This window comes from Protopterus annectens, chromosome 9.part0 (genome assembly GCF_019279795.1).
Source record: "Protopterus annectens isolate FY-2018-M chromosome 9.part0, PAN1.0, whole genome shotgun sequence".
NCBI lineage: Eukaryota > Metazoa > Chordata > Ceratodontiformes > Protopteridae > Protopterus > Protopterus annectens.
Window position 1 is genome coordinate 1,773,576,551 of NC_056743.1, and position 13,649 is coordinate 1,773,590,199.

General features: G+C 40.5%; 1 protein-coding gene across 1 annotated transcript in view; it reads right to left on the reverse strand.

The window, feature by feature from the left end:
* Window positions 1-13,649, reverse strand: part of ZNF653 (zinc finger protein 653) — an 845,378-nt gene that overhangs the window by 316,515 nt on the left and 515,214 nt on the right. Inside the window, exon 5 of the mRNA XM_044084632.1 lies at window positions 6,676-6,811. Within this exon, the coding sequence (XP_043940567.1) occupies window positions 6,676-6,811 (136 nt within the window). The remainder of the gene's footprint in view (window positions 1-6,675; window positions 6,812-13,649) is intronic.

A 13,649-nucleotide genomic window follows, 5' to 3' on the forward strand; every position in this document is an offset into this window, starting at 1 on the left:
TGGTAGTCTGGAAGCTAGGGGGGATCCAGAGGAAGGCATGCTGAAATGGCAGACAAGTGGGATTTAATGGATGAGTTGGCCAATTTTGTCTGCAGTAGTTCACACAGGTAAGACAGTACTAGAGGGGTCTAGCTTGCAAGCGGGTCCAACTGTCTTGTGAGACACCATACAGAAAATCTCTTCCACTTTGATAGGTAAGATTTTCTCGTATTTGGTTTCCTGGACTCCTGCAGGACAGTGAGCATGTCCTCATTGTAAAGGTGTCTGAAAGGGATCAAAATCCCATCAGCCACAGGGTGAGGTGCAGCAACTGCCACTGTGGGTGTATTTGGGATCCCTTGTGCTGTGTGAAAAGGTCCACTTTGAACGGTAACATCTGGTGATTGCCCTTGGATAGTTGTAGAAGTAGGGGGGAACAATGCTGTCTTGGCCAATAGGGGGCCATCAACAAGATTTTTGGTCTGCCCTGCTGGATCTTCAATAGGATATTCTGTACAAGTGGGAAGAGGGAAATGCATAGAGAAACATCTCCTTCCAAGAGATTGAGAAGGCATCTACTGCCATCACCTGAGGGTGTGGGAGCCTGGTGGAGAAGGAAGGAAGTTGCCTTTTTATGGAGGAGGCGAACAAGTCTACTTGAGGTGTACCCCACCAGTGGACCAGGTCCAGGAAGACATCCTTCTGCAGCATCCATTCGTGGTTGTTTGTTATGGATCTGCTGAGGGAGTCTGCCTGGGAGTCCTGTTGTGAAGAAATGTAAACCACCTGCATGGTAATTCCCTGGGAGGTGGCCAGTTCCCATACTAGGGCAGCTAATCTGCAAAGCAAGTAAGATTTGGTCCCCCCCCCCATTTGTTGAGATACCACAGCACTGTGGTATTGTCTGTAAAGATTTTTAGTGGTTCTTGTTGTACACTGGATTGGAAGGCTCGTAGGGCCTGGAGAATTGCTCTCATTTATCAGACATTGATGTGTTCTTTTTTGTGTGGCTCTGGCCACAGCCCCTGCACTTTCAGATGGCCCAGAGTTGCTCCCCAGCCCAAGTCTGAGGCATCTGTGTGCATGATTTGTTTGGGTCGGGGTGGTTGGAGGGGAAGACCTGGACTGAGGTTCACTTGCTTCAACCACCACTGAATTTCTAGTTTGAGGCAGGGCTGGAGAGGGAACCCTGTACTCCAACGGGTGGGAGTGCTGGGTCCAGACTGACCTTAGATACCATTGCAACTTTCTCATATGGAGTCTTGCTAATGGTAACATGGGGACAGTGGCTGCAGGAGCCTGAGGTACTGCCATGCTGTCAATTCTTTGTCTGGAGGACCAGAAGTAGGTGTTCTGTCAAGCTTTCCACCTTTTGTGGGGAGGCAGGCTTTCATCATGTCTGTGTGCATCCTGCACCCCAAGAACACAATTGTCTTGTGAAGGTTGCAGGTGGGATTTTGGGAAGTTGATCTGAAATCCCAGGGACTGTAGGAGGGCAATGGTAAGTAGTATGTGTTGCAAAAGGGTCTCCTTGCAGTCTACCTGTACCAGCAGGTCGTCCAGATGGGAATATCTGGAATCCTGTTGCCTGCAAAAGGCAATAACTGGAGCCAGACATCTGGTGACTACTCTGGGTGCAGTGGAAAGTCCAAAGGCAAGGCACAGAACTGAAAGTGAGAGGGGCCCACAGAGAATCTCAAATACTTCTTGAAACTGGGTCTTATGGGAATGTGAAGGTAGGCAACCTTTATATCGAGGGTGGCCATGAACTCTTGGGGAAGCAGAAGTGGAAAAATTTGGTAAGTTCAACATCCAGAAAGTAGGAACCTGAAGGAAGAGGTCAAGTAGATGGCGGTCCAGAATTGGTTTCCAAGGGCCATCTTTTCTTGGGACTTGGAAAATCCCGGATTTTCAACCTCTCCCTTTTGCGGCCAGTGGCACTGTTTAGATGGTGCCTTGAGCCAGCAAGGTTTCTAGTACTGGCTACAATAGGTGCAGCTGTTGTTTTGGAGGTTGTGGGATACCCCTTCGCTTTGCGGTCTTAAGCCAGGTCATAAAATACCAGTTTTGTATAACTGAAAGGGCCCATTAGGTGATGGATGTCCACATAGGAAGACATTATGAGAGATGCACCAAGATAGGGTGAGAGGGAGGGGGTAGGGGTTTTAAGGTTGGCAGGTAGTCAGATACTACCTGCCCTGTCTTGAAAGGGTGGCCTTTGGCTAGAGGAGGGGGAGGCTCTGGCAGGAGTGGGTTGCTTCCTGGTTGTTTTTCTGGGCCTTGTAGGAGCAGCAGGACGAGAGTGCTCTCTGATGAACTGAGTTTTTGCTGGGTAATTTCTTTACAATTTTGGAATAGGAGAGACTAGCAGGTGTTTTAAATCCTGCAATTCTTTCCCCTTTTGCTGTAGTGACTTAAACAAATCAGCCACGTTTGTACCAAACAAAGCTGTACTGTCCAAAGGGGCAACGACTAACTTTGCTCTAAAGTCATCTGGTAGAGGCTGGAGGCGTAGCCAGGAATACCTTCTCAAATCAGATGCTGATGCTGCTGACCTGGCTGAGGCCTCAGCAGCATCATAACTGCACGTTATAGAGTGCCTGCTAACCTGGAAGGTGAGAGCAAGAAGGGAAGACGGTGAAGCTTTGGCAGCAAAATCTGGCGAATCATACAATTCCTTAGAGGCGTTCTCCAGAAGGGATCAGGCATATTTAGCCATGTGTGTCTGGTAGTTAGCAGCTCTAAAGGCCAGAGTAGCAGAGGTGTACATTTTCTTAACCAGGCATTCCATGGTTTTGCTGTCTTTGTCAGCAAGGAGAATGGTGGTGGTAGGTAATAGTTTAGAGACCTTACCTGTGGAGATGGAAATTGTTGCAGGGTCTGCTGGAGGACACTTAACAAGAAACTTAGCAGTTTCAGGGACTTTATAAAATCTATCAGGTCTGCATGTAGCAGGGGACTGTGAGTCAGGGTTCAAGGATGCTGAAGAGAAGGCATCCAGGAAGGCAGGCAGAATTGGAGGAACAGCAGTAGGAGTCGGGGAATCCATCTGAATGAGATCATAATACCTTTTTTGAACCTCAGTCATTTCAGATGATCCCACTTAAAATGTTCCTTCATCTTAGTAATGGTTTCCCCAAAGGTCAAATCTTCAACTGGGGAGTCAGGGTCAATGGATTCTTCCTCTGGGGGAGCCATATCACAAGGGAGAAGAAAGCTGAGAGGTATAGGAGAATGATTCTTCAGATGAAGAATCAGAAAATTCCTCCTCTTCCATCATACAGGGGTCTGATGCTTGAGGCCTTGGGCTCAGAATAGGAGAAGGATGGTAGTGGTAGGCCGTAAGGCCATATAAGCATTAAACAAACTTTGGCTGAAGGCCTGCCATTCACGCATGCTTTCAGGAGTAGGTGAAATGTGTTTCCATTTTTCCTTCCTTTTGAGAGGCCTGGCGGGCATCTGAAGGGAGGAAGGTCTGGAATCGGGTGACTGTACGGAACTGGTGGGATCCAACAGACCTACCGAAATCTTGGGTCCCCCACCCTGGTGTCAGAAACTGACATTGGAAAAGCCTCTATGGATGTGCCCTCCACGCAGGATTGTGCAGCTTCCGTGAAGGTACCCACTATATCCAAGGCAGTGGAGCTCAAATCCTCCATCAGGCCAACATCGGCTGCAGGCTGAGAGTTGGACGCAAGAGAGACGCAGCAGTAGTGGTAGACCTGATAGTCTTGGCTTTCTTTTTCGGCGGTTCGGCAGGTACATTGGCAGAACCCTCCATACCTAAGGATATTTGTTTTAAACACTGACTTTCCAAATAAAGGTTGAGCACATGCAGATGGCTGCACAAGGTCTTGGGCACAAACGCCTGGCAAATAGAGCAGGCCTTGTAGTCATGCGACCGACCTAAACAAAAAAGACATTTATCGCGGGCATCCTTGTGGGGTATCCGACGGCCGCATTTATACTTACCCTTTCTAGATGACATGAACAGGCATTAAAATAAAGAAAATGACTGAAAAGGTTCCCCAACGGGGCACTTACTTGATTCCTTTCAAGATCCGACGGCCAGGATGGCAGAAACACCTGACATTCGACTGATGGCTGAGACGTTCTGAGGGCTGGTGCGTACAGATGTCACTTTTATGACCCACATTTCACTAGCCAAGTCAGACGTTCCACGCACCATACAGTGACTGAAAACTTTTGTATACTGGCCAGATGTTCGAGCAGCAAGAGGAGTAAATCCTCATGTGATGAATACTGCAACATGTGAATAGAAGGCCATCTTAATTTATTGGCAACAATTCTTAAATGGTACTGCTATATATACTGTTGAAAATTTAAGGTCCAGTCAAGACTTACAGTGGTTACAAATATTTAGAGGCTTCAAGAACAGAGAAATAAGACATTGGGTAAGAAATTGTTCCCCAAATTTTTGCAATTCTTAATAAATACCAATAATAATTCAAAGAAAAAAAAAATCATATTTGTCACAAATTTACAAAATTCTTAAGTTAGATTTCACATATTTAGACAATTCCTATTGGAAATATTACTCAAAAATGAATAATGAAGACTTCTCTGAAGAATCTGAAGAATTCAAGAAAATAATTTTAAAATCTACAGATAAAACCACATTATTATATTGAAAAATTTTCAATTGGAAATTCTTAGACAAAGCTTTTGTCACTCCTAACAAAATTACAAGTACTTACAATTAAATGCCGGAGATATGATTCTGAAATAACTGATTGCAATCATATACCATATGTGTCTAAAAGTCATCCCTTTTTGGAAAGAAATTAATAACTTCATTCAAGCTCTATGATCAGATAGATGTAATATTTTTAGATCTTTAGTTTTATTTATTTAATGCTCCGATTCCTGAGATAATTCCAAAAACCCAAGTGCCTCTTCTTTGGTCTATTCTTGCTATAGCCAGAAAAGTAATTACTAAAAATTGGAAAAGTAATGTTACCTTCTCTAGTGTTAACTTTATTAGTATGTAAAAATTGTTTGCAGTAGTGAACTGCATACTGCAAAGATAAGAACTTCTAATATCACACATTCATATAAATCTTGGCTTAAAGACTTGCTTGAAAAATATTAATTGTTGTTGAAATGTATAACCTTAATGTACTGATCAGCTGTGGGCCTATGTAAATAGTTATTAGTTTAAATATTCTTTTAAAAGCAAAAAAAAAAAAAAAAAAAAAAAAAAAAGTCTTCTCTGGATTCATCCTCAGGCTACAGACGGCCTATCTGATTGACATACAAACAAAGCGTCACACAGAAGGCTTCTCTGTAAAGAACAAGTGAAAATTAGAGATGGGTAAAATTTGTAGAGAAATAAAAACACAGCTATTGTTTAATGGTACTGCCCTCCAAGACAGTACATATAAATGCCAAAAAGAACAAGCAATAAGGATTGCCAACTGAGAAACCACCACAGATAACCTGCATGGTTTAAATCAGGGTAGAAAAACACGTAATATACAAAGTTCACACAGGAAAGTAGGCATACAGATAAAGGCTGCTCATTCACATCTAACTGTTCACATATCCATTATATTGCAGACAAAAGCTGCCTCGTATCAAGAGGAAGAAGGTGAAGGTAGTCTATGCTGGATAGGAGATATGTTACCTTCATGAGGTCATGTGGGCCATATGTGTGCTGTGATTCTAAATTAAATCAAAACACAAACCCCCAAAGAGGAAAAGACTGGCCAAGAACTTCTCCAGCTGTAATGCCACTACTTTCTCATTCATTTTCACTTCAAATTTTATACTAGAAGTGGGCATTATCTGCCAAGCTATGTCTGTGACCAGTGCAGCTCATGGTGGATTTGTTGCTGATCAACATACACTTATACTCTAAAACCTCAAAAACTCCACATTTTTACTACACAGCAAGTTTGCAAAATATTTTAACAGAGTAAAACAGTTATGCACAAATTTAACACAAGACAAAAGACAAACCGGACCAGTGAATGTCATCCAAGAATTCTCACTATGGTAGACAAGGACAGGAAAATGTAGAAGCCAGGTCCAGAAACCACATACTGAAACAGTGGCTGAAAAAAATGTAGCAAAATAAAGTTTAGCTCTACTACATTCCTCTTAAAGTATGACAGCAGACTTTCACAATCACCTCTCTATGGTTTGACATCAAGGATGATGGAGCTGTACCCAGTACAACCACCTCTCTATGACGATCTCAGGGTTGATGGAGCTGTAAAGTCTACTCTTTAGATGGTTTTGCACAGTAAGCACCACAACTCAATTTTTAATACAGTGAATCAATCTCCAATCATCAGCCTCAAGTATAACCCCCCCCTACACACAGAAGTACAGACACCATCCTACCTCACATGGTGCACATTAGTATTTTTGATGTTCTGTACTTTCAAAAGCTACAGAAGCACCATTCCTATTTCATGCAAGACAATGAAAATGGCTTAACACTGTTACGTCACACACTGAGGCACATCAACAAAACCCTGCAATGCAAGCTTCACACTCAGTGTGGTCTTTTTTTTTTACCAATCCCATACATACAATGAGAAATCCAGCTCTATTTTCCTTCCTGTATTAGGCTTATGCTATTTGTTTTGGACCACAGATCTGTAAAGAATGCAAACAGTGGAAAAAATCAGGAGTACACAAACATTTTGTTTCTCCACCAAGACTCACTTTTCTGGTTCCTTTGGAATCTTATAAATAAGAGCTGAAAGGTCAGGATTCTCGGATTCAGTTTCTGGATCTGGCTCACCATCTGGTTCAGGGACTGCATCTTCAATGTCTTTTTTCATTTCAAGCACTTTGGTTTCTGTGTGCAACGGGAAAAAAAATTACAATACAGATAACAAAAAGTGAGAAATTACTCAGAGGTGTGACTCATGGTTACTGGTTTATTGACAGGACTGAATCAAAATGATGGTGCAATCGCAGAAGTGAATTATTAAGGGGGTGCAGGGGACATAGTCCCTTGCATGTGGAGGACTTACCCCCATTCCACACGGTTCTGTCTTTTGCTAATTTTTTTTCTTTCGTAATTTTGATTCACAGCTCAGAAAGAGAAAGCAGACTCCAACATCAACCACATAAACAAAATACTGCTTAACATAGCTACACTTGAGTGAATCTGACCATTCTTATGTCAATTCACGTCAGTCACATTGCACTAAAACATGCACACCAATGTACAATTTACTTAACATTGTTTTGATAATAAAGTAACTTTCACTGTGCTGGAGAACATTTTGCATGGGTAACATGGTTAAAAAAAATAAGGAAACAAGAACAAAGTACATGTAGAATATGACTTCCAAGATGGCTGCACACTGAGGAACAGCTTAACTTCAGCTCTCCCAGTGAGAAAACAGAAACTATGAGATATCATCAACTTGACTGAAATTCAGTTACTGGCTAGTAAGTACACACTGCCTTGATGCCTGCAAAGAGGAAATTAAGAGAGCCTGAAAGAAAATCATCTATAAAAGGTGAAGACAAAACATGAACTGAGAGTTCAAGCTCAAGCTTTAGTGCAAGACATGGCTTCCAGTAATCTAAAGGAAAAAAAAAATCAAATGACCTCAGAGCTGACTACAACAAACGGAATACTGAAAGAGTATAATCAACTCAAATAACAAAAGGCTGGAAAAAAATTGGAAGATGACCTGACAAAACTGCAAAAACCAGAGATCAAATAAAGACAAGGCAGGTTGATTATAAGACTGCTCAAGAAGAGATGTTTCAAAAGAATGTTAGAATTAGAGGACAGCATGTATGGAAAATCTCAGATTTTCTGCTGCACCAGAGAAACTAGAAGAAACAGACTATTAACTTTATGAAAGCAAAAATAAGCAATTGGACTGGTATCTCACAGCAGGATATGATAACTTTAAGGGCATGCAGTGTGCATGCTCCCAATATTGCCACAACAAAGCAGCAAAGACCTTTACCTGTAAAGATGCAAAACTACCAGCCGAAAGAGATGATACTTACAAAACTGTAGCAAAACAGCTAAGTATTAAGTTAGAGACAGTAGTATGTTAGTGTAAAATGATTTTTCACTTTATACCAGGCAGAAGAGAAACTAATTTATTCCAAATAATCAGGAAACGCCGAGAAGCAGTTGTGAGATTCAAGCTGCTATATCCAGCTGTCTTCAGAAAATTTTTCCTGGAAGATCAATATTTTTTTAAACAAGAAATATCTTTATTAAAATTACCACTTATGACATAGGGAATAATACATTTGTATAAAAGAAAACAAACCATATTGACATATTTTCAAATGTAAACATTATACATCACTTATCTTCTATACAGTCATTGCCAGTCAAACTATACATAGCTTGTTCAATTCCTGCCTTCCCTTAAATGTCATTCCTTCTCCCAAACATTATTCTGCAAGTATTGTTCTCATAATTCTCATTGTTCTATGTAATTTGCTCCTACCCTTTTCTAGAGATCACACTTCCAGTTTTTTTATCTCTGTTACAATATTCACTACTTCTAGTACAGTCCGTTTAGACTTTGACTTCCATTTTTTTTAGTAATTGCTTTTTTGGCAGACATCAGAACTAAACTCAGCAAGGTCTTACTATGTCTAGGAAATTCCGATTCTGCATCGCAGCTCAAAAAATAATTTCCTTAGTTACTTCAATTGTCTCACCCAGTATTTCCTTACATAGTAGACTGCAGGAAATTTTTAAAGTCTGCCAACTCATTACACTTTGAAAAAGTATGTTCCAAATTCCTCAATTCCCCATCACACCTCCAAGGTTTGCAATCTACCGCAGGAAAAATTCTTTGGACTCTGCTTATAGTATACAAATACTTATGCAAACAATTCAAGCAAAGATCCAAAATCCTCTAGACTTTGTTACATATTTGGGAGTCATATACATATCCTCCCATTGTTTTTTGCGAGTTGCTTATCCAATCTCTCTTCCCTATTCTTTCTAAGCTCATCTGATTGATTCTTGTACTTATTATTCAATATTTTATAATATCCTACTAATTATCCCTAACAGCAGCTTTGATTTCAGATTCAACTAAAAACTCTACCAGTGCTGGTCTTTCACTTTGGATCCCCTATTCCTATTTGCCTATACTTGATAGGGAAGGCAATTCTTGGCCTCTTCCCATCGTACTACCTTTCCCTCTCTAATCATTTGCTCCCAATAGGTTGGCTCCTTTGCCAGTTTTCTCCAGTAAATTCCAGAACCCTCTTGCCTATTCACTCTTACCCTTATTGCAGCCATCCCTATAGGCGCAATCTCCTTTCTCTACTGCACTGTTGGCTTAGTTCTTAGAATACTTTCTGCTACATTACACTATGAATATAATATTCTGTATGGTTATACTCCTAAAGAATCTGCCTCCAAAATTCCACTCTCTCCTTATTTCAGAGCTTCCCCATTTCATCATCATCCCTTTCCACTTTGAATTATAGCTTATTATAGCTAGATATAAGAGTCTTAACTTTGTTGCTCTGAAATATCCCTTCAAATCAGGCAATCTAAAACCACCTTGTTCTAGTGAAGAATCAACTTATCCTACTTGACTCTTGCCCTCTTCCTCTCGCAGATAAAATCTTTATTAACTGCTACCACAAGTTCTCTCCTGGTTGATAAAAATATGCCTGACCTGTGTATAAAACTAAAGGAACTAAAAATATTCTTACTGCTTATATCTTGCTATCTATAAAACAGAGCTTCCAATTTATCAGTTTTTTTATTAGCTTTTGTTTAGTCTCTACCCACATATCCTTAGCTTCCATAAGAGAATCCTGTTTAAACCATACTCCTAAGTACTTCGCTTTACTACGTCCCCATAAGTAAGGATATTGCTGAACCAAGTCATGTGTAGGTATACACTTGACAGCTATTGCCTTTGTTTTAGCTTCATTCATTTTGTAACCTGAAAAGATATGAAACTGACTCAGAATGTTCCAAAACACTAAAATGTCCTTTTCTGGTTTAGCAGGTACAAAATAATATCTGCAAATAAAACCAACTTTGTTGATTACCATACCAATTATATCCTTGAATTTCTGAGTCCCTTGTTTTCTTTGCCAACCGTTCAAAATATAACGCAAACAACAAAGGGGAAGAGGACACCCCTGCCTGGTTCCTCTGCTTGAACAGAACTTATCAAAGAGGAACCCCCTCATTTTAATTTTCACCTCTGATCCTTCATAAATCCTCCTGATCAACATTATTATTTTATCAAGGAATGCAAAAGCTGGCATTGCCTTACTCATTAAATCCTAGCTTTCTCTGCATCAAAATTCACCATCTACAGTGGTATTTTCTTATATTTTGCTTCCCTCTGGATCATCATTGTTCTATTAATGTTGGCAAATGTTTGCTTCCCCTCCAAAAAACACCCTGATCCATATCTATCAATTTTGGCATCACCTTTGCCATTCCTTCAGCCATTATAGTCAAACACTTTATAACCATGGTTTAGAATCGAAATAGGCCTATACAAAGCTAGGTCTGATGGGTCCTTACCGTCTTTAGGTATTACAGCCACCACAGCTTTCTTTCAGGATGTCGGTGCTTTTCCTCCTTTTAAAATACGGTTAAAAAACCTTCCGTATCTTTATCAGTTTCTTTTCTCTTTGCTTCCAAACCGCCTCTTCCTGGAGACTTTCATGTAGATGGCTATATTTTTATATCATCTCCTATCCTAACTGTTAGTTGTTGAGCCTCGTCTACCTTTAATCTTGGCATATTTAATTCTTCCATAAACATTTCCATTTGTACTTTTTCTCGATTTCCACATTTCTATGGTTTTTACAAATTTTCATAAAAATTAAGAATTATGTCCAATACCTCTACAGGATCTCTGATTATTTTCCTTGTTATAGGCTCCCTAAGCTTGGCAACAACCTTTTTCTAATTTCTGCTGCCTGATACATTGTGCTAAAAGCTCTTGTGCTCTGGAGTAAGAAAAACAGTTGCTTAACAGCAAACTTCTAAACTCATGCATATTATAGAAGTAGTCCATTATTTTCTTTTTGGTACTCTGCAGTTGCACCTCTTCACGTTCTGTGAGATTCCCCATATTCTGCAACACTTTAACCCTTCTCAGTCCCTCTAAATAATTCTTGTCACTTCTTAACCATATCTCTTTTACTTTTATTTCTACCCTATTTTTAAAGCCCACTTTCACTTTACCCCACTTACTAGTTAAATTTTATAAAGAAAATTGATATCTTCCTAAATAACTCCCCAAAAATTTCCACTACCCATCCTTAAATTCCTCTCTGTTTGACAGGTATGTGGGGACGTGCCAGTGTCTCATTTTTATTTCATTATCTGCATTTTCATTTTAGCTATTATTGTCATGTGATCCGACATGTTATTGGAGTCATATCAAAACTTTCAATTAAATACATATGTTCTTGTGAAACATCATTTCTGTCTAGACTTTCCCAGTTTTTGTACCTAGGGGAATAATATGTATATTCTCTCCAAGCTCCTTCTACTGAATTCACATCTTCCATTACTTCAGACCCTGATGTCGCATTAAATGACCATAATAGCAATGTTTTGAATATTTCCAATGTGATTTTACCGCAAAACTTCAGGAAAATAAGTTAAAGTGTTTTACACTGTGCTATAAAAAGTTAGTTTCAGTGCAGCAAGCAAGACACAATGTCTAACGCTAGATGTTTCCCTATTGTCTGGAGACAGAAATAATTACTAGGTTCCAAATGTTAATTGTTTTACAACTTCCATTTCTAGGCAAACTTCTGAGAGATAAGTATTTTTCACACAGAAATGTTAAATTCTGTTGGTATCTGTTTAGACTGGGAACTGGAGGCAGGTGACAAATAGTGATGTCATCCAGATGAACCAGCAGTAATGTTTTGCTATTAATCTGGGAACTCTCTCAGAGATTTGGCATTTTGTATCTTGTCTTTGGACCTGAAAAAGTACAGTTGTGTACCTACCATAAATGTAGATGTTCGAGTGTATTCACTGTTGCAGTCATTACACTTGGGCTATCTGCCGGCAGGCTACCCGCAGTCGGCCCGAATTCCAGAGTCTTGGTCCGGCATCTGTTGCTGTCGCCTCTTCCCTGACGTCAGTGCGCTAGGGGTATAAAAGATGCAATCGACGCCATTTTCTTCAGTTTTTCTTGCCCCAGATGTCAGGTGCCCCCAGATAGGAAGGCTGGAAAAATAAAATTATGCCAAAAAGCATGCATGTACTAAAATAAACATTTCCTTCATCTACAAGCAAATACACCACATTGGGTGTATAGAGATGAGAAGTACAGAGAAGTCCCAGCAAAGTAAAGGGTGTTGGTGGGTGGGTAACCTGGACTGCAACAGTGAATACACTTGAACATCTACATTTATGGTAGGTACACAACTGTACTATGTTCACCGTGTTTCACTGTTGCAGTCATTACACTTGGGTAGAATCCCAAAGCTGAGGTTGGGCGGCAGGGTCTAGATTGGATTTGGAGAGGCTACCAGGCACTGCAGGACTGCAGTGGCAAAGCCTGCTCTGGATTTAGAGTAGAGAGGCAAGTGGTAGTGCTTGGTGAAAGTGTGCACTGAGCTCCAGGTTGCAGCTTCTAAAATGTCTTTGGTTGGTACTCCTCTGAGAAAGGTTGCTGAAGTGGCTGTTGCTCTGGCAGAATGTGGCCTAATGACCTTAGGCACTGATTTGCCATGTTGAGCATAACAGAAGCAGATGCAGTGTCCTATCCATTTTGAAATTGTCTGCTTTGTGATAGGTTTTCCTTGTGATCCTGCAGCATAGGCTACAAACAGTTGCTCAGTTTTTCTGAAGGTTTTTGTTTTGTCTAAGTAGAATCGTAGCTATCTGTGTATACCCAAAGCGTGCAGAAGTCTCTCCCCTTTATTCTGAGGATTTGGGTAGAAGGTTGGTAAATGAATGGTTTGGTTCAAGGCCACATTGGAAACTACTTTTGGCATGAATGTTGGGTTTGTCCTTACAGAAACCCTGTCCTGGTGAAAAATGATGAAAGATTACACAGCCATTAATGCCTGTAACTCTGAGACTCTTCCTGCTGAAGTTATTGCTAGGAGCAAAGCAGTTTTCCATGATAAGAATTTTATATCAGCTGTGCTGGCTGGTTCAAAAGGAGGCAGTGTGAGTTTTTCTAAAACAAAATTGAGATCCCAAGTTGGTACTGGTGCTCTCCTTGGGGATCTTATGTGTTTTGACCCTCTGAGGTGCTGTCTTAGTAGAGGATGTGAAAAAATAGGAGGATCCGTATTGTAATGACCTGAAATGGCAGAGGCATGGATTTTAATTGATGAGAAAGATAGGCCTTTGTCCAGCATCTCAGTCAGGTATTGTAAAATCTGAGGTATATTTGGAACAAGTGGGTCGAGCCCTTGTGCCTGGTTCTAAGCACAGAATCTCTTCCATTTTTCTGCATAAGATTTCCTAGTGCTGGGCCTCCTGGCTTCTAAAATGACATCCATAACGGCTTTAGAGAGAGGTGCAGTCTGAGTGGCTACATTATTTGCCATGCTGCCAAATTTAAGGTTCTGAGCTGACTGTGCAGAATCTGATTGTTTTGTTGAGTCAGAAGATGAGGAATTTGAGGTAAAGGCCAAGCTGGGCCCTGAGACAAGTTTTTTAGGATTGGGTACCAGTGCTGGTG